This window comes from Notolepis coatsorum (genome assembly GCF_963971535.1).
Source record: "Notolepis coatsorum genome assembly, chromosome: 3".
Lineage (NCBI taxonomy): Eukaryota > Metazoa > Chordata > Actinopteri > Aulopiformes > Paralepididae > Notolepis > Notolepis coatsorum.
The window spans coordinates 131,190,787-131,213,149 of NC_140167.1; the positions used below are offsets into that span (position 1 = coordinate 131,190,787).

The 22,363-nt window shown below is 44.1% G+C and overlaps 1 protein-coding gene across 1 annotated transcript in view; it reads left to right on the forward strand.

Moving 5' to 3' along the window:
• The window catches only part of LOC311226002 (collagen alpha-1(XVIII) chain-like), a 107,125-nt gene that overhangs the window by 13,924 nt on the left and 70,838 nt on the right, over positions 1 to 22,363 (forward strand). Inside the window, exons 2-7 of the mRNA XM_084311384.1 lie at positions 889 to 1,430; positions 4,556 to 4,639; positions 6,170 to 6,235; positions 14,577 to 14,603; positions 19,547 to 19,610; positions 20,854 to 20,910. Coding sequence (XP_084167510.1) covers positions 889 to 1,430; positions 4,556 to 4,639; positions 6,170 to 6,235; positions 14,577 to 14,603; positions 19,547 to 19,610; positions 20,854 to 20,910 — 840 coding nt within the window. The remainder of the gene's footprint in view (positions 1 to 888; positions 1,431 to 4,555; positions 4,640 to 6,169; positions 6,236 to 14,576; positions 14,604 to 19,546; positions 19,611 to 20,853; positions 20,911 to 22,363) is intronic.

Consider the following 22,363-nt stretch of genomic DNA (forward strand, 5'->3'; position numbering starts at 1 on the left):
TGTAATCTGCTTTTGTTGGTCCCAAGAGGTGTCCTCTCCTCCTTTTATGGAGATGTCATAGTTTGTTGGTTTTAATAACCCACTGAAATGTTTTTCTTCTTTTTTTTTGCTCCAGGCGATAGATGGACTTGTTTGCATTGGGCCCTTGAGCAATGCCCCATAATAATGTGGGCCAACATAAAACAAATTTAAAAAAGGAAAGGGCATAATTAGTTGTCAGTTGTCATCAGATCCTACTATGGTATGTGTGTATGTTCTAGTGTTGTCACGATACCAAAATGTTTACTTCGATACCAATACCAAGTTTAGTATTACGATACTTGATAGAGAAACAATACTTGGAACTGAAATAATACTGATTCAATACTCTGTACCTAATAGATCAGAAACAGAATGTCCACAAGGGTTGATCACATTACACACAATAATGTTAGTGATAGAAGGGAACTCATTGTGTGCAAACATTTTAAGCTTTTCAATTTCCATGCGGCAAAAATGTTACAATAGCGGATAATCCATTTTCCCAATGATAAATCCCTATACGGGTGGAACAACCAGTGACGTCAGACTACACCTCCCTATTGTGCATTACTTAAAAAAGGGAAGACTTATTGATCAATTATGTTAATGCTTATACCGTGAAGTATGTTTCCCTCTACTTCTTAAACTAGCAAAGACTCAAAAAACAAAAATTAAAATCAATAACAAAGAAGTGATGGCAGTCTGTCCATCACACACAACATGACTCACATAACTCACAGAGTCAACCCTCCCAGCAGACTAATAGAGCTCTGTCTAACATAAACCTTGCCATGCAGCCCTCCCCTTTAACCCGCCATCACATCCCCTTGTGCTGTGCCCTCACATCCTGTCTCTCTTCCCGTCTAGATGAGAGTGGAGTCTCCCTACTACAGCTGATCGGGGATCCCCCTCCAGATGAGATAACCAAAACCTATGGGCCCGACAACACTCCCAGCTACGTCTTCGGCCCCGACTCCAACACGGGCCAGCTGGCTCGTGCCCACCTGCCCAGCCCGTTCTACCGAGACTTCTCGCTCCTCTTCAACCTGAAACCCACCTCCGACAAGGCTGGCGTCATCTTCTCCGTCACGGACGCCTCGCAGCAGATCATGTACGTCGGCGTCAAGCTGTCGGCGGTGCAGGGCGGCAGGCAGAACATCATCCTTTACTACACGGAGCCCGACTCGCAGGAGTCGTACGAGGCGGCCCGGTTTGCCGTGCCCTCGCTGAGGAACATCTGGACGCGCTTCTCCGTCGCCGTGCGGGACGACAAGGTCACCCTCTACATCAACTGCGACTCGGACCCCCTGGTGGTGCGCTTTGAGAGGTCCCCAGACGAGATGGAGCTGGAGGCCGGGGCCGGGGTCTTCGTCGGCCAAGCCGGAGGGGCCGATCCTGACAAATTCCTGGTATGTAGTGTGTACATAGGCTTACTTGGAGTGGTTGAGGGGCGTAAAGCTCTTTATGTTACGCCTTTTAGGTCAGGAAATTAATTAATATCCGGGAATAACCAGAGTTGGAAATATACTGTAGTTACCTCAAATGTTTTGAAGCTTTTCATTGTAGACAGGGGCAACAATCGGAGTGTTTTTTTTGTGGCAGTCAAAAGACTGAGCTTTGCACGTTTCCAGCCCAGACTTGTATCACTGATGTCAGAGCAGCCTGAATGAGACAGGGCTGACTGCTGAGTGAAACTGGGCAAAACTGACCTTCTAGTCCATAGTCAAACATGTGATACCCAACCCCGTCCATTCAGGTTACCTCCCACGTGATCTGATTGCTCAAAATTGGCCCGTTCTAACTCAAAACATAAATGTCCCGGCCGCTCCATGACCTTCCGAGCTGGACTGGAGATAATTGGTAGTCTTCACAGTTGGGGTGCAATCAGCTGCTTCTCGTTTGACTGCTGTAAAGCCCGGCAGCTGACCCCAACAACCTTTGACCTTTTCTGTGAGCGGTAAACACAGACAGACAGGTGCAAACTGTTTCTTTCATCCAGTTTTGGCAAATTGTAGGAATAATGTTTGTCTGCTTTTGCAGAACTCCTAAAAGACCTAAAAGTACAATTCGGTAGGATTCCACTTAAAAAATGATAAGGAGAAGGAGCTAAAACAATGACATCAAATCAAACTAACAACCAAATCAAATGATTGGAACAAGTGAGCCGTTTTATCAAACTCTCTAGTGACACGCCCACTTATTATGCGGATAACAGTTACATAACAAACAAACAAACAAACAAACAAACAAACAAACAAACAAACACATAGCTGCCTGCTAGCTACCTAGCAGGGTGTGGCTTTGGAGGCATCTTGACGCGTTCTGATTGGGAAGGGTGTTGTCGAATTCGGTTTAAGGAAATACTTTAAAATACTTTTGAATGGATTCATACTATCCCAGTCTACCATGGATTGATATGTAATTTACTGTCATACGCATTCTCTCCGACTAAGCAAAAATTGGACCATTAAGAATCTTAAGTTTAATAGATAGATAGCAATTAGAAGTGTGACAGGGCAAAATAATTACTCTGGGGTAAATTAGTTGTTGTAAAGTCCTTGTTGGAAGGATACAGTACATTTACATTTAGTCATTTAGCTGACGCTTTTATCCAAAGCGACTTACAAGTTCTGTACGACAAGTCATCAGGAAGGGCACAACTCTATCAGCTGAGTAACAATGTTCATAAAGTGTTGAGTGCTACAGTGTAGGTTAGTTTATTAGGACAAGTGCATGACAGTAAGGTTAGTTAGGGTTAGGTTTTTTTTTTTTAGATAATGGTTGAAGAAGTGCGTCTTTAGTCGACGGCGAAAGATTGGACGGGTTTCGGCTGTCCTAACTGGGGTGGGTAGTTCATTCCACCATTGTGGGGCAAGGACTGAGAATAGGCGACTTCTCTTTGATGACCCTCCCGGAGCTTGGATAGGAGTAGGTCTGAGGGCGGCCAGAAGATGCAGAGCGTAGGGGTCTTGCGGGTGTGTAGTTAGAGACCATTGACCGGAGGTAGGCGGGAGCGGTTCCCTTTGCCGCACGGTATGCCAGGTCGAGGGCCTTGAAGCGGATTCGTGCAGCAATAGGGACATTGAGAAACTTAGGTTGATGAGAAACACAGACACAGATTGTTTTTCTGTTGTGTGACTAACGTGGGAAAGATCTGACTATTAGTCACTCTGGTAGTTTACCAATCTATTTCGGTATATTCTTTGGGCATACTATATTTTTCAAGAGAAGTGAACCTCACACTATTGAAATGCTCACTATTTTCCCTCTTCTCCTGACAAGACCAACTCTTATTTAAGTCAAAGGTGTTGCCTTACTGCGAAGGAACCTTCTCAATTTCCTCAACGCTTTGTTTCAATTGGTTGGCAGTTTCAAAAGACAGTTGAGACAAACAATATGTGTTGTTTATATAAACTGCATTTCCCTTAGGCCTGACATTTTGCAATGGAGACTTCCATGATCCGTAGCTCATACACCATAACAGGGAGCTTAACTCCGTACTTTCCCTCAAGAATGTATTCCAAAGCCACAATTGAATGTAATCTTCCAAAATCAAATCATGGCTAATGAGCTTCTCTGGCATCTACATGTTTATACCATGTATATATTTACAAAACAGATGTTTTTAGAATTTTAGAATTTACGTTTGAATTACGTCAAGACAGACGCAAATACTAAGTGACCTCTTATTTTCAATGCCATCAGCAAACAAAAAATATCTTCCCGTGGGAATTACAGTATGGCTATATTGTGTACAGAGTAGACACAAGATCCCATGCAGGACAAGGACATCTGACGCATCATACTAGGAACAGACTTTTACACATTGCTCTGATATTATTCAGGCATCAGAACCCACATTGACAACCTAAGATTATATTTGTACTGTAATGCACTGGTTAAACTAAAATTTTTCAGCCTATGAAGTCAGCTCGAGGCATCCAGATAATTCACCCACTGGGAACAAATGCCTCTTGATACCAAACCAGCCGCACATGTAATTTGGTGAATCTCATGCGTACCAACTTGTATCGAACACTATGTGAAGGAAGAGGCGGTGGCACTTCACAGGCGGCAAGCTCATTTCTCAGCAAATTGTGGATGTCAATAGCCCGTCTGATTCGGCAGGAAGAAGGGAAGAAATATTCCCAGATTGCAGCGGCAGGCTGGACGACGCGACAGTTCTGAGAGATTAGCATCTGTTTATCCGTGTTGAGACTAAGTGAGTTAAAGTATGCAAGTGTGTGTTTGCGTTTGTGCGCACGTGTGTGTGTGTGTGTGTGTGTGTGTGTGTGTGTGTGTGTGACGACAGCCCAACAGCTGTACAGACCGCGTCATAACATGATGCCTGCCATACCATCACACATGAAAGGTCCTTTTTGTTTGACAACTGCTTTGTTTGTGTATGTGTGTGTGTGTGCGTGTCCATGTGTTTGTGTGTGTGTGTGTGTGTGTGTGTGTGTGTGTGTGTGTGTGTGTGTGTGTGTGTGTGTGTGTGTGTGTGTGTGTGTGTGTGTGTGTGTGTGTGTTGTAGGGGGTGATTGGAGACCTGAGGGTGATCGGCAACTCCCGCGTCGCCGAGAGACACTGCGAAGACGAGGAAGATGACTCGGACGTGGTGAGTGAACTTTGACCCCAGCCGCTTGTACACAAACACAGGTGCGTCGGAGCTGCATGCTTACAGCTAGCTTTTATTTAGTGTACGGCAAGCCGGGGAGACACTGTGCCTCGCAGCTGCTCCAACTAACTCACAAGTGGTACACCAACAAGGTCTTAGCTTCGCTGCGTGTCATTATCACGTCTTTAGATCTGCTTTGGATTAAAATGGAAACAAACAAACGTCCCCCCAGTTGGAAATGACAGGTTGTGATTTTGTGAGATGTGTGTCTTTCATCTTTTAAATGGTTTCATCCCAAGACACAGCTGTCTTCCTTTGGCTCTGTTGATGTATTTCCTCTGTGTGTCCTCTCCTCTTAGAGTGAAGACGTTCAGGAGTTTGACTGACTGAACTGTCCTCTCCTGAGTGAACTGTCCTCTCCTCTTAGGGGGAAGATGTTAAGGAGTGTAACTGACTGAACTGTCCTCTTCTGACTGAACTATCCTCTCTTCTTAGGGGGAAGACATTCAGGAGTTTAACTGACTGAACTGTCCTCTTCTGACTGAACTGTCCTCTCCTCTTAGGGGGAAGATGTTAAGGAGTGTAACTGACTGAACTGTCCTCTCCTCTTAGGGGGAAGACATTCAGGAGTTTAACTGAGTGAACTGTCCTCTCCTCTTAGGGGGAAGACATTCAGGAGTTTGACTGACTGAACTGTCCTCTCCTGAGTGAACTGTCCTCTCCTCTTAGGGGGAAGATGTTAAGGAGTGTAACTGACTGAACTGTCCTCTTCTGACTGAACTGTCCTCTCCTCTTAGGGGGAAGACATTCAGGAGTTTAACTGACTGAACTGTCCTCTCCTCTTAGGGGGAAGACATTCAGGAGTTTGACTGACTGAACTGTCCTCTCCTGAGTGAACTGTCCTCTCCTCTTAGGGGGAAGATGTTAAGGAGTGTAACTGACTGAACTGTCCTCTTTTGACTGAACTGTCCTCTCCTCTTAGGGGGAAGACATTCAGGAGTTTAACTGACTGAACTGTCCTCTCCTCTTAGGGGGGACTTTGGGGGGAATGACACCCATGTATTTAATTATGTATTTATTTATTTATGAACTCACCACTCTCTCCTAAAGCAAGTAATCAGAGCGAGAACCCTCTCTGTACCCTCCGAACTGCGATATCAAATCTGGGGCTCCTCCATAGACAATGTATCAGTCTCTGACTTTATGAGGCCATAAAATATTTGTGCGAACTACACCCAAATGAGGTTTGAATTCTGGTCCAGACCTTCTAGCAATGCTACAAACCTCATTAGGATGTCTGCAATCACAGATGGAGGGGTTTCTCTTTCTTCTGTCTAGCTTTAGGAGAGAGTGGTGTGTGTTCTCAAATACTGACTGAACTGTCCCGGGGCACAGGAAGAACATATAGGAATTCTTAAAATGGGTGACATTCCCTTTGGAGCATTTGTGTTACTGTTACGTTACAGGACTCACAGAATCACAGAAGAGTGGCACGGTAACATGCATATTAACCATTTTCTCTCTCCTCAGGCCTCAGGGGAAGGAAGTGGTCTTGTGGAATCCCTGCCCCCAAGACAGCCCCCGCAGACTGGCTCGGTACGAAACAATCAATCTGTTCATTAATATCAAAGCTTTTAAAACGAATACTATAATGTGTTCACATTTTCTGTTGCCCTTTAGGTTTTGATCATCTTTGCAATATTCACGATATCTAAGCACTTTGTTTCAAGTGTCCCAAGCACTTTGTTTCATAATAGACAGTGACAGAAAACACAAAACGGGGAGACTTGTAAGTCAGACACTCAGCTGACCAGGGAGGACGAGATCCGACAGACGAGACCCGAGAACATTGTTAGAATGAAGCCGTGCTCCCGCAGAGTTCATATTCTGCAGACTGCAGCCATGGGGAGCGTTGTGTTACTAGATATACACCACCATCGCCATGGTTTCGCTGCATCCCAGATCTCTTCCCTGGAGTGAAATTGAAAACCGCTGAGTCGGTGTCTGGAAATTGAGCTGCATCTGGTTTATATGATTAGGCGACACCGGTATTCACATCACCTGGTGCTTCTTGCCAAGAATAGCTACTTGGTAGATAAGGCAATAGCCTTGGTGCGTTACAGTTAACATGGCTTACGCTTAACATGGCTTACGCTGTGATTGATGTACAGTACATATTAATCCCTCTCTGTCTCTCTCTTTGGGGTACAAGAGTGGGTTAATAATGAATGGGTGCGGGTTGACCAGGTTAGAACCACTTTACCTCTACACATTCTACACATACACACATACACACACACGCACACACACACACACACACACACACACACACACACACACACACACACACACACACACACACACACACACACATAAACGCGCACACATTTGCATCTCAGTTCAAAAGTGGAAGGATTTTTGCTCTTTTCTCCCCAAGGGTAGATTGAAAGTATCACACTGTGTCAGCATGCTGTCAAGGGGAGGAGGTGTGTGTGTGTGTGTGTGTGTGTGTGTGTGTGTGTGTGTGTGTGTGTGTGTGTGTGTGTGTGTGTGTGTGTGTGTGTGTGTGTGTGTGTGTGTGTGTGTGTGTGTGTGTGTGTGTGTGTGTGTGTGTGTGTGTGTGTGTGTGTGTGTGTGTGTGTGTGTGTGTGTGTGCGTGCGTGCGTGCGTGCGTGCGTACGCTTTCTGAATTTATTGTACGCTTATCACCCGGAAGACGGCTTAAACTAACACCAATATCAGAAAGTTGGAAGGCTGTGGCCTCTTGCTTCTCTCACTCACCAAGCACATGCTAAAACACGCACACACACACACACGCACACAAAATGAGACCCCCCTCATTTCCTCCCCCGGCTCCGTGAGCAGACGTTTGCGGCCTGCGGGGTGAAAGCTGAGCAGCCTCCGACCCGTACCGGGACGGTCCATGCGTGCGCTCCTCTGCTCCCAGTGCCGAGTGGGTGTAGAGGGGCGGGGGTAAAAACAGATGTCCCTTCTCCGTAACGCAGAGCCAAAGCCGTAGGCCGTAGCTCCGCGGCTCTGTTTTGTTATTTTGACTGGTTTCTCAATCAGCATTAAAACATTGAATGTACAGGAACAGGCAGGCGTGGGAGGCAGGGCAGACAGAATAGAGTGGAGGGGAATCATGTTGCCATAAGTAGGGATCTTCTCCAGGGAGGAACCCTTTATGGTCCTTTTCCATTACATTGTACCGACTCAACTCGACTCGACTCGCCTTTTTTAGGTTTTCCATCGGGGCAGAAGTTATGGCAAAAGGTACTTTTGTGTCGCCTCCGTCGCGGTTCCGAGCGAGCCGAGGTGTTTGGCAAACGGTGCCGTGAAGACACTAAAGACCACAGAGAGAAGCGTCTCTTGTGACACAACGTCATCTTCTTCTCAACCAGGAAATGCTGCTCACGTGAAAAATCCTATTAGAGGTTGATACATCTAGTGATCTACGCTTTTCCAGTGTGTAAGTTAAGGAGGGTTGTACTTCAAGGTGAAGTATTTCCAATGTTCAACGGCTGCTCTTGCCTGACTCACTACACTATTGTACACAAGGGTGGTCTAAAAGACAGTGGGCCTCATTCAACAATACTCTCTTATTATTTTTCATATATTCTTGTCTGTTAAGAGAACAATAAGAAAAGCCACCGCCACATTCATCAAGCCGTTCTTAACGTCCAAATCTGTTCTTACCCAGGTCTGTTGCATGATGAATCCCACTCATTCTTAAATTCAAATGTGCGTTCGCGCTCAAAACATTTGCATACAGACACGCCCGCCATCTCCTTATAAGGCGAATGAGGTGTGTGTAAAACAGCAGACTTTCAGCATCTGATCGCGTCTGATCCATTCAACAGGAAACGATTTGATCTCAAAATGACACACACACACACAAACACACACACACACGTCTCACGACTCGCGACTCAGTGCATGTGTGTGTGTGTTCCTGTGGGTCGCTCATCGTGTGTGTGTGTGTGTGTGTGTTAATCGGATGACAAATAAAGACTTATACTTGTACTTATATTAGGGGTGCACGATATAGATTTTTTTTACCCCGATATCGATACCGATAACTTTCTGCTCCTCAAGGTCGATACCGATACGATACCCGATAATATATATATATTTATTGTATTATAATATATTTTTTTTATGTATATTCCTGTAGTTTTTACCTAACCAGATTTATCATGACATGAGCGTTACTACTATGAACAAAACAAAGCCAAGAGAACAGTTTTGACTCTTAAAATAAAGTGACTATATTTATTTTTCCAAATAAATATAATTTGAGTCAATCACAAAATTCACAATCCGTCAATGTCATTAACAATGTGTTTCCCTGAACAATGAGTGAACTAAAAAACCAACAGGTATTGTGCTTTGTCAGCAGATAAAACAGTTGACGCTATAGGAGAGGAGACATCTCTGTCAAACATCTTTAATTTTGCAAACGCCTCGTCAATAGGTACAAGCCGTGCCGGTTCCTTTGCAGCTGGCTTTGGATTAGCTTAGCCTTTAGCTGCTCTGCGTCGTCGTCGGATTTTAATACACCATTGTAGCGTAGCGGTGGTGATGTTTCAGGTGACTTATTAGGTTGGATGTGTAGCCCCTTTCCCTCCTCGTGGAACTTCTGCATTTGTTACAAATAGCAAGCAAACTGTTTTCCTCTGAAACTTTGAAAAAGTCAGACGACGCCATCTTTGTTTACTATCTGTGCTGCTTCTGAATGTTACGTGACTACGTCACAGCCAGGCATGAGAAAGGGAGCGCTGGATTTGTGAAAAACTCCCTCTTCCTAAACCACACGCTAGCAGTCGTACCACAGTACTGGCAAAACGGGAGGAGCCTACAGTAAAAACAAACGCCCTTCATCCCAATCCACCCACACCGGATTTCTTTTAACCAAAAAATGTATTATATATTATCGGAGCTATCAATAATGTTATCGGGTTTATCGGGATGATGTCATAATTGCTGATATCGGCCCGATAATTATATGCAGCCCTAACTTATATGTATACCGCGTACTGTATAGTGCGAAATAAATCGTTCCAGCAAAGTAGGCTTTGTCAATACTGGACGAATGCGCGCTTGTCAAGAACCAATCGTGCAGTAGGTTGGGAAATACTGGATCTGTCACCTGTCATCTCTCTCTGAAAGGTCCCTGTGGCTAAAACCCCGAATGCGCTCAGAACTTGTAGGAGCAGAGAAGAGAGGAGATGTTGTAAATATGCGTTCTATGCATACGCCTGGGCAGCCAGCATCTAACTGTTCTAACAGCAATATATAATCAATTTCAGAAGAAGAACGCACGCAATAAGTTATAATAATAATTATTATTATTGAAAGGTTCTGGGTTTATAAAGTCGTATTTGGGGGCAATTGACCAAGTTTCAACGCATGAACTCCTTCCTCTCTCACTTTTTATATATATTTCTTTATTGTATCTACTAAAACTGTATTGTATTATATTGTTTTGTTTTGTAAAGTGTCTTTGAGCATTAGGAAAAGCGCTATATAAATCTGATGTATTATTATTATTATTATTAGGAATGGTAGGCTTTTTTAAATGTTTCTCATCTGGGTAAGAGTTTCTTATCTGGGTAAGAGTGCTCTCGACCACTCTTAGAATTTGGTCTTGCCTGAGAGAAAAGCAACAATAAGAAAACATTGCTAAATCCCAGGTAAGAACAAAATAAGAGGAAATGCTAGTTAAGAACGAAATCTGTTCTTATATCGCTTCATGAATGAGGCCCAATAATACTGAACATTAAATACTTAACCTGCAAACATAATACTGTTCTGACAGCACAGTATTGATATACTAGATAGATTCACTGGGGAATTTCTTTTTTCAATGCATGTACCGTTATATCACAATATGAGGCTCACTACAACAGCACCCTGTGGTGGAAAATGAATGAAAGAAAAGGAGAAACACAGAGGATTTAAACTATATTAGCGTCTGTTTCCACAGAAAATCATCTGTGGAGTGTTTGATGGTTATTTATTTGTGCTTTAGAACATAACTGCCATAAAACAGTTGGAAAATAATGTATTATTTCTCACATTCCTGCTTTGTTCTCTCTCCTCACTCCACCATTGACATGCATACTTTTTCTCTTTTTTAAAATGAGTCGGGAAGCCGACAACAAAGTCTAACTTTACGTTTAACGTTATTAAACAGAGAGAAATGTCCTCCCCTCGTCATAAACGGGTCCTAAATAGATACTAGAGTACCTTGTTTTATGAATGAAGCGGTCCACAGACACCGCTTGACCAATCAGCGAACACCGCAACCCCTATCGACAGGCATACAGTGGAAAATGAAGTACCTGTTACCAAAAGCGAGTCGAGTTGAGCCGGTAGCATGTAATGGAAATGGCGCCTTTCAGAATAGCGCCGTAATTGAAGCAAGAGTCTAAATCCCTCGAGAGAAAGGTTCTCTGGTAAAAACAAGTCCTCAGTTCATATTCTACTTGAGTAAAAGTATCCAAGGATATCACCGGATATTTGGAGTGTCCAAAATTATGTCCTCATATTTCAGTACGACGAAGCAGAAATATTTAATTATTGCATTCACTGCTAGGCTACTGCTTTCGCTACAAAGGTTGCTGGTCCAATTATGGTTGCCCTGCGTTTTCCTTTTCAATTTAGCTGACTCAAAGTAAAAAAAATAATAATAATATTAATTAATCACTTTTATTACATGAGTTAGTCAAAAGTAGCTAGCACTTGCATGTTTTGCATGCACTTGCAACAAATAAAATGAAGGATATTTCCTTTGAAATCTAATGGAGTAAAAGTATAGTAAACACATAAAAGTAAGTTCTCAAACTATTTTTTTTAACCACACAAGATGAATGAACACCTTCTAATTTACAGCAAGGGAGTAGTGGGGAGAGGGAGGGTTATACCCACCTGGGAACTGCCCGGTACACAGTCTTATAAATGTTGGCCATGTTCGGTGCCTTAGTTACTGTGGTGGTGTACTATACTTTGAAGAAATACCACTTTGACTGCAAGGGGCTTTCCATCCGTGTTTATTAGCATCATGTGTAATACGCTTTTAAAATAAGCCAACAGCTGGTATCAAACCCCCGGCTGTTTAGGTGTTTCCATTTGTTGTGTGGGCAGGGGGAATAGAACCTCCGCTCTCTGCAGGTCTCCAATCTCTGCAAGCTGGGACAAGTCTAGGCAGACACGAGAGAGAGAGAGAGAGAGAGAGAGAGAGAGAGAGAGAGAGAGAGAGAGAGAGAGAGAGAGAGAGAGAGAGAGAGAGAGAGAGAGAGAGAGAGAGAGAGAGAGAGAGAGAGAGAGAGAGAGAGAGAGAGAGAGAGAGAGAGAGAGAGAGAGAGAGAGAGAGAGAGAGAGAGAGAGAGAGGGGAGAGAGGGGGAGAGAGGGGGAGAGAGAGAGAGAGAGAGAGAGAGAGAGAGAGACTTTCCATTGTCTCGGAACAGAATATGGTGATTGATGGATGAGCGAGCTGTTACCTTTACTGGAATCCAGTGAAACCTGTAGCATAAGGCGGACAAGACTCTGCCAGCATGCAGGCCATAAGGAGGACAAGACTCTGGCAGCATGCAGGCCATAAGGAGGACAAGACTCTGGCAGCATGCAGGCCATAAGGAGGACAATACTCTGCCAGCATGCAGGCCATAAGGAGGACAATACTCTGCCAGCATGCAGGCCATAAGGAGGACAATACTCTGCCAGCATGCAGGCCATAAGGAGGACAAGACTATGCCAGCATGCAGGCCATAAGGAGGACAGGACTCTGGCAGCATGCAGGCCATAAGGAGGACAAGACTCTGGCAGCATGCAGGCCATAAGGAGGACAAGACTATGCCAGCATGCAGGCCATAAGGAGGACAAGACTCTGCCAGCATGCAGGCCATAAGGAGGACAAGACTATGCCAGCATGCAGGCCATAAGGAGGACAAGACTCTGGCAGCATGCAGGCCATAAGGAGGACAAGACTGGCAGCATACAGGCCATAAGGAGGACAAGACTCTGGCAGCATGCAGGCCATAAGGAGGACAAGACTATGCCAGCATGCAGGCCATAATGAGGACAATACTCTGGCAGCATGCAGGCCATAAGGAGGACAAGACTGGCAGCATGCAGGCCATAAGGAGGACAGGACTCTGGCAGCATGCAGGCCATAAGGAGGACAAGACTGGCAGCATGCAGGCCATAAGGAGGACAAGACTGGCAGCATGCAGGCCATACGGAGGACAAGACTCTGGCAGCATGCAGGCCACAAGGAGGACAATACTCTGCCAGCATGCAGGCCATAAGGAGGACAATACTCTGCCAGCATGCAGGCCATAAGGAGGACAATACTCTGCCAGCATGCAGGCCATAAGGAGGACAAGACTCTGGCAGCATGCAGGCCATAAGGAGGACAATACTCAGCCAGCATGCAGGCCATAAGGAGGACAGGACTCTGGCAGCATGCAGGCCATAAGGAGGACAAGACTCTGGCAGCATGCAGGCCATAAGGAGGACAAGACTCTGCCAGCATGCAGGCCATAAGGAGGACAAGACTCTGGCAGCATGCAGGCCATAAGGAGGACAAGACTCTGGCAGCATGCAGGCCTACATAAGGAGGACAGGACTCTGGCAGCATGCAGGCCATAAGGAGGACAAGACTCTGGCAGCATGCAGGCCATAAGGAGGACAAGACTCTGGCAGCATGCAGGCCATAAGGAGGACAGGACTCTGGCAGCATGCAGGCCATAATGAGGACAAGACTGGCAGCATGCAGGCCATAAGAAGGACAAGACTCAAGCATTTTATTCCAAAATGTTTGTCCAAAAAATTTAAAATTATCTTCAGTTTGGTGCTCAGTCACAAAATAATTCAGATGATTGTATCCTCAGACTGTTACTGTTAAAGGGGCTATGTACTGCTATTCCTAGCACTATTTGGGCAACTTTACACAATTCCTGTTAGTCTATTGAAGACATTTGTAAGTATTTTTTTTCCAAAAAATGCATTGTTTTATATTTCTAATCAAGTACTCAAAACCATAATTTTTCAGCCTCAAGATTTCAGGCTGTTATGGCCTGGCTCCGCCCATAAGCACTTTGAGTGACAGTCAGTCCACACAGTCTGCACTGGTAGACAGAGAGAGATAGAGAGAGAGAGAGAGAGAGAGAGAGAGAGAGAGAGAGAGAGAGAGGGAGGGAGGGCGTGGGAGAGAGAGAGAGAGGGAGGGGGTGGGAGAGAGAGAGAGAGAGAGAGAGAGAGAGAGAGAGAGAGAGAGAGAGAGAGAGAGAAAAAAAGACAGGCCGTTATTGACAAGGCCCCCTCTCTCCCTCCCTCCCTCTCTCTTCCTTTCTCTCCCTCTCGGTGATGAGAGTCCGCGCGGCAGCTTGTGGTTTTTTTGTTTCTTTCTTTCAATCTCCCGTTTGCGGGTGTGTGGCGCGCGGCAGGTCCCCCCCCCCCCCCCCCCCCAAGTGCTATATATCTCTCTCTCTCTCTATCTCTCCCCATGCAGAGTATGAGGAAGTGGTTTCCACTCGCTGTGTACAGTCAGTCTAGGTAGAATGTGGGCGGGCATTAGCTACAACCACAGAGCCAATCACATCACTGTCTGCTACCCAGCGTCTGAATGACGTGACTCAGCCGTTCAAATCAAAATGGCCTGATTTACTGGAGGAGGAAAGGGGCTGAGCTGAATCAGAGCAATCCGCCAATATGGTATTTAGACACTAAAACACATTGATACGAACTCCTATTACTATAATACAATGCTAGAGACTGAAAAATGACATTTATAGTACATGTCACCTTTAAGTAAGACCAAAATATATTGCATCACATTTGATTTCCCTTTAATCTGCAAAAACGCTTTGGTGTGTAGAAGCATGAATGCTGAACATTGTCCCTGAAAACAAACCTCTTCTTTTCCATCCTCAGGGTCGATCCAAAGACGAACGAATTGCAGTAAGTTTCTCGTTTGACATTTTTCATGGATCATGTGTCAAGAAAACACCAGGCTACATGACTAGAGATATGGAACATGTTTACTGCCTACTGAACTTCATGGGTCTGACTTTAGATTCAGGGAGGTTGTGTGTTTCAAGTACATCACCAGTATATTCTCAGATACCCCCCCAACCCCCCCGCTGTTCCCAGCCATGATGGATGGTTGTGGGAGTGGACCATCACATTATTCCACACGTCACCTCGGAGCACTTTACTAATAATCAACAGGCCAGATTCTTAGCATAGCCGACGGCACGCAACACAGTGGAAGGAATGTCTGCCCCGAGGGGAAACTGGTTAACATGTATACATCGATCGCATTTTCCTTCTTCGTTCCGACCCCCTTCCAACCTTCTCCGCCCCCCTTCTTCTCAGATTTCACAGGTGACAATGCCAGGTGTGTCACCAGTGAAGAATGAGCTGAGATAGGAGGATATTTGTGCCATCTCCCTGACACCACTCCTCATCCCCCAGGGGGTGTTGACCCCCCCCCCTTTCTCCTCCTCCTCCTCCTCCTCCTCCTCCTCCTCCTCCTCCTCCTCCTCCTCCTCCTGTTGATTTTCATTCTCTTGCGTCTGCTGTGCTTTAGGGAAGTTCAGGGCAGAGACGGGTACAGAGACAACACGGTTAAAAATCATGGATTTAAAATGTCTGAGAGTTACCAAGTTCTTTAGATTTTTTATTTAACCCATGATAAATATCAGCTCCGCCTGGATTATTAAAAAAAAGCAGTGGAATAGACTGGAATGCGGGGGAATCGCTGCTCTTTAATAATCACAGGTAGAGTTGAAAAGTCAAGAGCTTGGTAACTCTTGGACATTCTCTGTTCTGCTGCCCCACAACCCCTCCCCCCCCCCTCTGTGTGTGTGTGTGTCTATCTCTCTGCACACAGATACACACACACACACACACACACACACACACACACACACACACACACACACACACACACACACAGAGGGGAGGAGTTGTATCAGCTCTACCTGTGACAGTGGAGCAGACTGGGGCAATCAATGCTGGTGTGAACAGCCAGGTGTACTGCGTGTGCAAGAAAAATCGCTGGTGTCGCTTTGCGGCTATTCGACCCTGGTCTGTTCCCAACGTTAGGCAGGCGGGTTATGGGGACACTGTTGTATAGACTTGACATCCTATGTTGGGCCCCTTTGTGTTTCCTGTTGCGACCTTTGTTAATACAGTAGTTGACAGGAAATAAACAGGGGCCAAGCTTCTCCCCCTAGCGACGGAATAGCAATGGAATTCTTCTGAAAAGGTCTATATACAGGAAACACACGCAAATATGCACGCACGCGCTTATTTGGTTTCACAGTTGTGTAGACGCTTACCTGCAGTAAAGGACACATGCGCATACATACGCATTAGTATGTACATTAGTGCATTAGTATGCGCGTGCACGACAATCGGTAAGCGTACACTGTAAAAAATAAATGTTTTTCATGGGAAATTCACTATTATTTTACAGATTACTTTTGTTTTTCTACTTTAAGTGTAAATTCCATAAGAAAATACAGTAAATTACCTTTTATCAAAATATGAACCATTAAATAAAGGTTGTAATCTGTAAATGTATTTGATTTTACTGTAATTTGACAGTAAGTATTTGGCAACCATTGATGCCAGACATTTACCGTTTTCTTGCAGCTTTTTTTCTTACAGTATATGTTCCATTCCAGACGTATAAGGATTTCAATGCCCTTCTTGTTTCTTTGTGTTGAACGGTTTATCATTTTGTGATACTTTGCTGTATCACCTCCTATTACGTTCAAATGTTACTGTTCATGGGTCACTTTTGACCCCCGTGTGTTTAACCCCCCCCCCCCCCCCCAGCAGTCAAAATACACATTTCACCCCCCCCCCCCCCCGCCCCTTTTATTTTACATGACTTACCAACTAGACACTCATCTACAACAATGATATGACCTGGTTTTTGGTACTCTGTAGTCCATACAGACCTCCATACAGATAGGTTTGTTTGTTTCATAGACTTGACCTGCACTTTGTTCCAACACTGCTGCATTTTCAATCTCCATTCTGAACCACGGGTCAAAACCCAACAGTATCTTTCAAACGGTGTAGATACGTTTACATGTCCCCACTGTTGAGGATGTCATCAAGTTTCATGTTTATGGGAGCTTCAGTGATGTGACACTCCGAAACCTGAACATAGTAGTTTAAATATCCCTCAACAGAATAGTCAATAGCCACTCAACAGAAACTGTCTCGCTAAGGGAGAAATACTCTCAGTGGATATTGTGTCATTCCCATCACTCATGCAGGCACGCGCGTACGCATGAACACACACACCTCACACACACACACGCACGCACGCACGCACGCACACGCACACGCACACGCACACGCACACACACACACACACACACACACACACACACACACACACACACACACACACACACACCTTGACCAAAGCTTGACACCTGTTATTTGATCACTGAGGTTTGCAAGTTCAACAGTGCATGTCCATCTCAAGAGGTGATGGGAAGCTCCCAAATTAGGTTGAACCCATATGCACCCTCCTACACACACACACACACACACGCACGTGCACACCCACACCCACACACATGTGTGCACACGCACACACAGGGATTGTGAAGAGCGAAAAAATTTACCAGCCAATTTTATAAAACATTTTATTCAACTCTTCATTAGTGTTAAGCAGTTATTGAGTCCTAGATATTTATGTGTGGTGTTCAGGTCACATACAAATACACATTATTTGAGGTTAATTCATAACATAATAGCTGTGATCTCCGACTTGGTGGCAGAATCTCAAGACCCTTTTTACTCCCAATGTAACATGAACTGTCATTTTGAATCTGAGATGATGAATTGACTGACTGGCTCTTTTGAGTATTTACTCTGTAAAACAAAGATGGTGAATGTGGTGTATATGTTAAAACCTTCTACTAAGAGAGATCAGATCAGGTCTAATTATATATAACAGTGTTATATCCACTGTTACAGTAAGTCAGCCAATGTACTGAAAACATAAACTTCACTGCTGTGTAATAATAGCTTTTTATTTTATAAATTTTTTTTAACTATGGGCGATGAAAGAGGGAGAGAGAAATGTGAACATGTTAAAACATGGATACATTTGATTTGTTTAGACTAAAGATGAAGCCAAATGTAATTGCATAATGGCGGCTAGACCTGAGATGTCTGCCAATGATTAGCTGATTACCGAGAACAATAACAACATAGTGAAAACTCCTGAACAAGCTTTCAATGATTTCTTTGTTCACAACGCCCACGTTGAAGTAGCTGTGTTTAATGATAGTACCGTGACTGTGGAGGCTGTGTCCAGTAATGATTGTGAGCTTTGGTTGCGCAGCAGTGGCGGCTCGCCACTAGGGGCGCTCGGGCGCCGCCCCCCCCTCAGGCCCTGCCCTGGTTATATGAGAGAACAAGAAAAATAATTTTTTTGTTTTTTGTTTTATAGCCCTATAAATAATATAAACATGTTTAAAATTAATAATATTTACTCATTTTAAGTATGTTTGTGTTTCCAATGCACAATATAACGTTATTATATAAAATAAAAAATACTCGTTTTCTTGAACAGGAAGTGACTCACTCTTTTTTTTTTTTTTTTTTTTTTGTATTTCTCGGCCCGGGCTAGACGCGATGGCGCTCTGAGTGCGCGTCACGGTTTGATCGCTGTATCCGTCGCAGCCAATCAGTGCGTAACGCGTTGTGTGTTGAAATATGACTATTATGTTGGAATCCGGGCGCGATTTGAAGCAGTCTAGGCAGCAGCGTCAAGAATTTCTGTAGCCGCATTTTCGCTCTCTGATTGGCCGATGCCAGTATTTTTTTCCGTAGCAGAATTTCGCGGAGACGATCTCTGATTGGCCGAATCCAATTTCGAATGTTCCAATTCTAGCTTATTCCTAGGTTGGTGGTAGAGAGATAGTTGTGTTGCTGTGAGATGCAGCTGTTTGTCTTAGAGCGTGACTGCAAGTTCTTTAGACGGTTAAGCTTAGGCACTCTTTCAAAGTTGGTTAAGGTTAGAGTTTGTCTTAGAGCATGGCGATAGAACGCCAGGTAGTTTGCAGTCTGTTCGACGCGGAAATGGACAAAGAAATGTACTTGTGTTGTGTGGTGCTAACTGCTAACAAGCTAACACTTGGCTAACAAGCTATATGGCGGATGCAGTCTGGACACAGTGGACAGTGGTCTGGAATACATCAACAGTGGATTATACACTTTATCAAGCCCTCCTGCCCTGGACGTTTCAACTAAACAGTGAGTCTCTCTCTCTCTCTCTCTCTCTCTCTCTCTCTCTCTCTCTCTCTCGCTATACACAGCTGTCTCCGCGAAATGCGGCTACGGAAAAAAGTATTGACTGTGCTTGCTGAGACCATAATAGGCTAGCGATTCAAAACGCGCTGCTGTGTTGTGAACTATAACATTAATTTAGCTGCTGCTGATGCATAATGAATGAATGGTGAGTTGTTTAAAATGACAACATACATGTGTTAATTATTTGATTTGATTGATCCGAGAGACAGAGAGAGAGATTGCTCCAGAGCATCTCAGAGCATTACATTTTGAACTCGACCTCCTAACGTGAACTGCGACCCACAAGGCACCAGCGGCACCAGCCGCTACTGTTGCGCAGACATCCAAAAAACATAAGCACAGTTGAATGGTAACACAATGCTGACAACATTAAGCTCTACTTGGCTATAGATTGTGTCTACAGATTAACTAGATCTACTTGGCTATAGGTTGTGTCTACAGATTAACAAGCCCTACTTGGTTATAGGTTGCGTCTACAGGTTGTACTCAATTCCTTGAGGGCAGATTTGAAGAGAAAGTGTTTTCTAACATCTCGCACGCCTGTTTTTCTGCAGACGACACCCCCATCTTCTCGGCCAATTCAGCAGCCACCAGTAACCACCAGGAAGGAAGATATCGGTGAGTTTCCCTGCAAAAATACTCTGAAATAACGAGTGCTGGAAAAATCGAATTGGATCATGACCTTTTTGAATGGCCAATTGAACCATTTCCATGATTAAAATGGAAGGTCAAATCAAAATGTGGATTGATAAAAGAAGATATGATATATGTTTTTCAGACTCCACGCTGCTGTTTCAAAAATTAAAGGAATGATTGATATTTTATGTTTTTTTAAAGCCAGTATGAGTCCCACTTTTCAAATACTACTGATACACAACCTATTCATCCTGGAGTTCATGACGGCACTGTTGTAGAGTTCTGATAGAGGCTGTGCTTGCTGTATATACGGATGTATACGCTTCAGTCTCCATCTAGTGGGCAAATGGAAGATAGCAGTCTGTGGGGATGTTCAACTCCCTCTGTGGAGGCATGTTGAATAATCATGTCATAATGACACCGCAATCACAGGCTTAACTTGAAAATGTTGACCTTCTCCCTAAGTCGTGCCATCCTTGGGGGAGGAGCTCATGAATTAGGATGTTAATATATTCATCCTGTCTAGGTGAATGGTTTGGCTCTTGGTTTCTCTTAAAGTCAGGGACCCAAATAAGTGATTGATATTTTTTCTTGTTGTGGAATTCAGGAACATATCACAACCAGATCACTATGGTTGTCATGTGGGGAGCCACGTGCAGAAGACCCATGGACCATTTTGGGTTCCGCTCCATAGTAAAGGAGTCCATAAGTATCGAGTACAACTATAAAGAAAAATAAACTATGTCCCCAGTTCCAATGAAACAGAACCCTCCCAAGCACTGAAGTAAAAAGTGGAAAATCCTAAAAAGCAGATCAACTTGACTAAATGACAAGTTTGGGAGAACTAAAGTAATAAAGGGGACATTTCTTAAAAAAAAAAAAAATTGTAGTTTGGTGGTAATTTTTGTTGTACCATGGTACCTGTACCATGATGCTGACATGGTAAAAGTGTCGCCATGGTACCACTTCTGTAATTAAATAATACTATGGCATAATATATACCAATTTAAACCATGATAGCGATGGTATTTCCATAATCATTTTGGACATATCCTTTCCAAAAAAAACGATGGACATATCATGATCCCTTTTTGAAAATGCCACAATACTTTAGGGACGTGGCCTACTGTCAGTGCTGGTGGGCCAGGATGATGCTTGTGGACTTACAGTAAATCACCATTCAATCTGGAGAGTTTTGTAACAATGTCTTTTGCGCTGTGTCCAGTAAGTGACTCTCGCCAGGTGTCTGTGGAGTCCAGGCCAGGGGTCCCTGGACTGCAAGGTGGGTCAACGAGAGACAAACAAGACAGAGAGAGAGAGAGAGACAGACACAAGGGAATGCACACATCGTCTGCTTTCCTCTCTTCCCCTTCTGTGCACTTTCTGTCCTCAGGCTAGGGAGCTCCCCTCACAATCTGGCCCTCACAAACGTAGGAGTGGCCAGAAGCCAGCTTTCCTGGTTTCAATCAAGGATGGTAAATGGAGGAGATATCGCATCCTATCATTGGGGTATAACATACATGCAGTCACAATTTGTCCACCATCTCCATTCAATTTGGTCCGCAAACACTTCACAAGAACAATCTGAGCATGTGCCGTACCCCCATCTCTCATTGGGTGGCTTACTGGTGACTTGGCCTCCAATATATTAGCCTTGGTCTCAATCTAGAATAATAAAGAGGATGGCTCAGTGATGGTGGAAATTGTTTCTCTCATTCCACATTGTAAGCCTCTCCCAGTGCTGGACTGTGACCTGTCCTTTTCTTATAATTCTAGCTCTCCGTGGCATTATCTAACAGCTCCTGACTCTCTACCCCCTCACTAAGTTTCCTCTACTGTCAGTCCCTGCCACAGATGAAAAAACATAAGTTCCCATATATCTTAGATAAACCTGGAAACAGATTTTTTTTACCTTGAATTTATTTTTAATAAAATGTCATTCACTTCTTTGAGTAATGTTCCTGGAAACATCCGGTACAGATTTGAAATGGATCCATAATGTTGTGTAAAATGGCCTAAATTGAGCCGGAACCCTGCAAAAGAACAGTTTAGGTATGAGCATGTATCCATCAGTGCAATGGTTTTTGAACCATTACCATTAGTATACACTTAAGGTAGAGGGATGGAAAATTGGCACTTCAAGTTTCAAGTTTCTTTAATAGACTGCAATGCACAAAGAGCACATACTTTGTAAGAAACTTTTTTTTGAGGACTGCTTGAGGCCACTGTCCTGTTATATGAATCAGTGGAGAAGGGGAAACAGAAGCACAGAGCGGAAATCAGATTATTGAGGTGCACCCCTTGATTTTCAGTGTGTCTCCTTTGGGACAACGAGGCATGTCAAGCTGTATTAGGCATTGATTGGGTGTTTGGTTCTGGAGAAGTGGTTAACGTTTTTGTTTTGTTTTTATGGTGATCCCAACCGTAATGTCTTTGAAAATAGAATTTTCCTTTAACACGGCAATGGCCGTCCTTTCACTGTGCATGTCAACGGTGCTTGGAGCTTGATGTTTGGCTTCTCAAGTAACTATGAGCTGCATACAGTAGTATTGTCACTGAATGCCAACTTGCTTCTTGGGAAGAGTTGAACCCTTTCACTACCACACTGCAAAGGATTAACCCTTTCACTACCACACTACAAAGGATTGACCCTTTCACTACCACACTACAAAGGGTTAACCCTTTCACTACCGCACTACAGAAGGTTAACCTTCTGTAGTGCGGTAGCATTACAC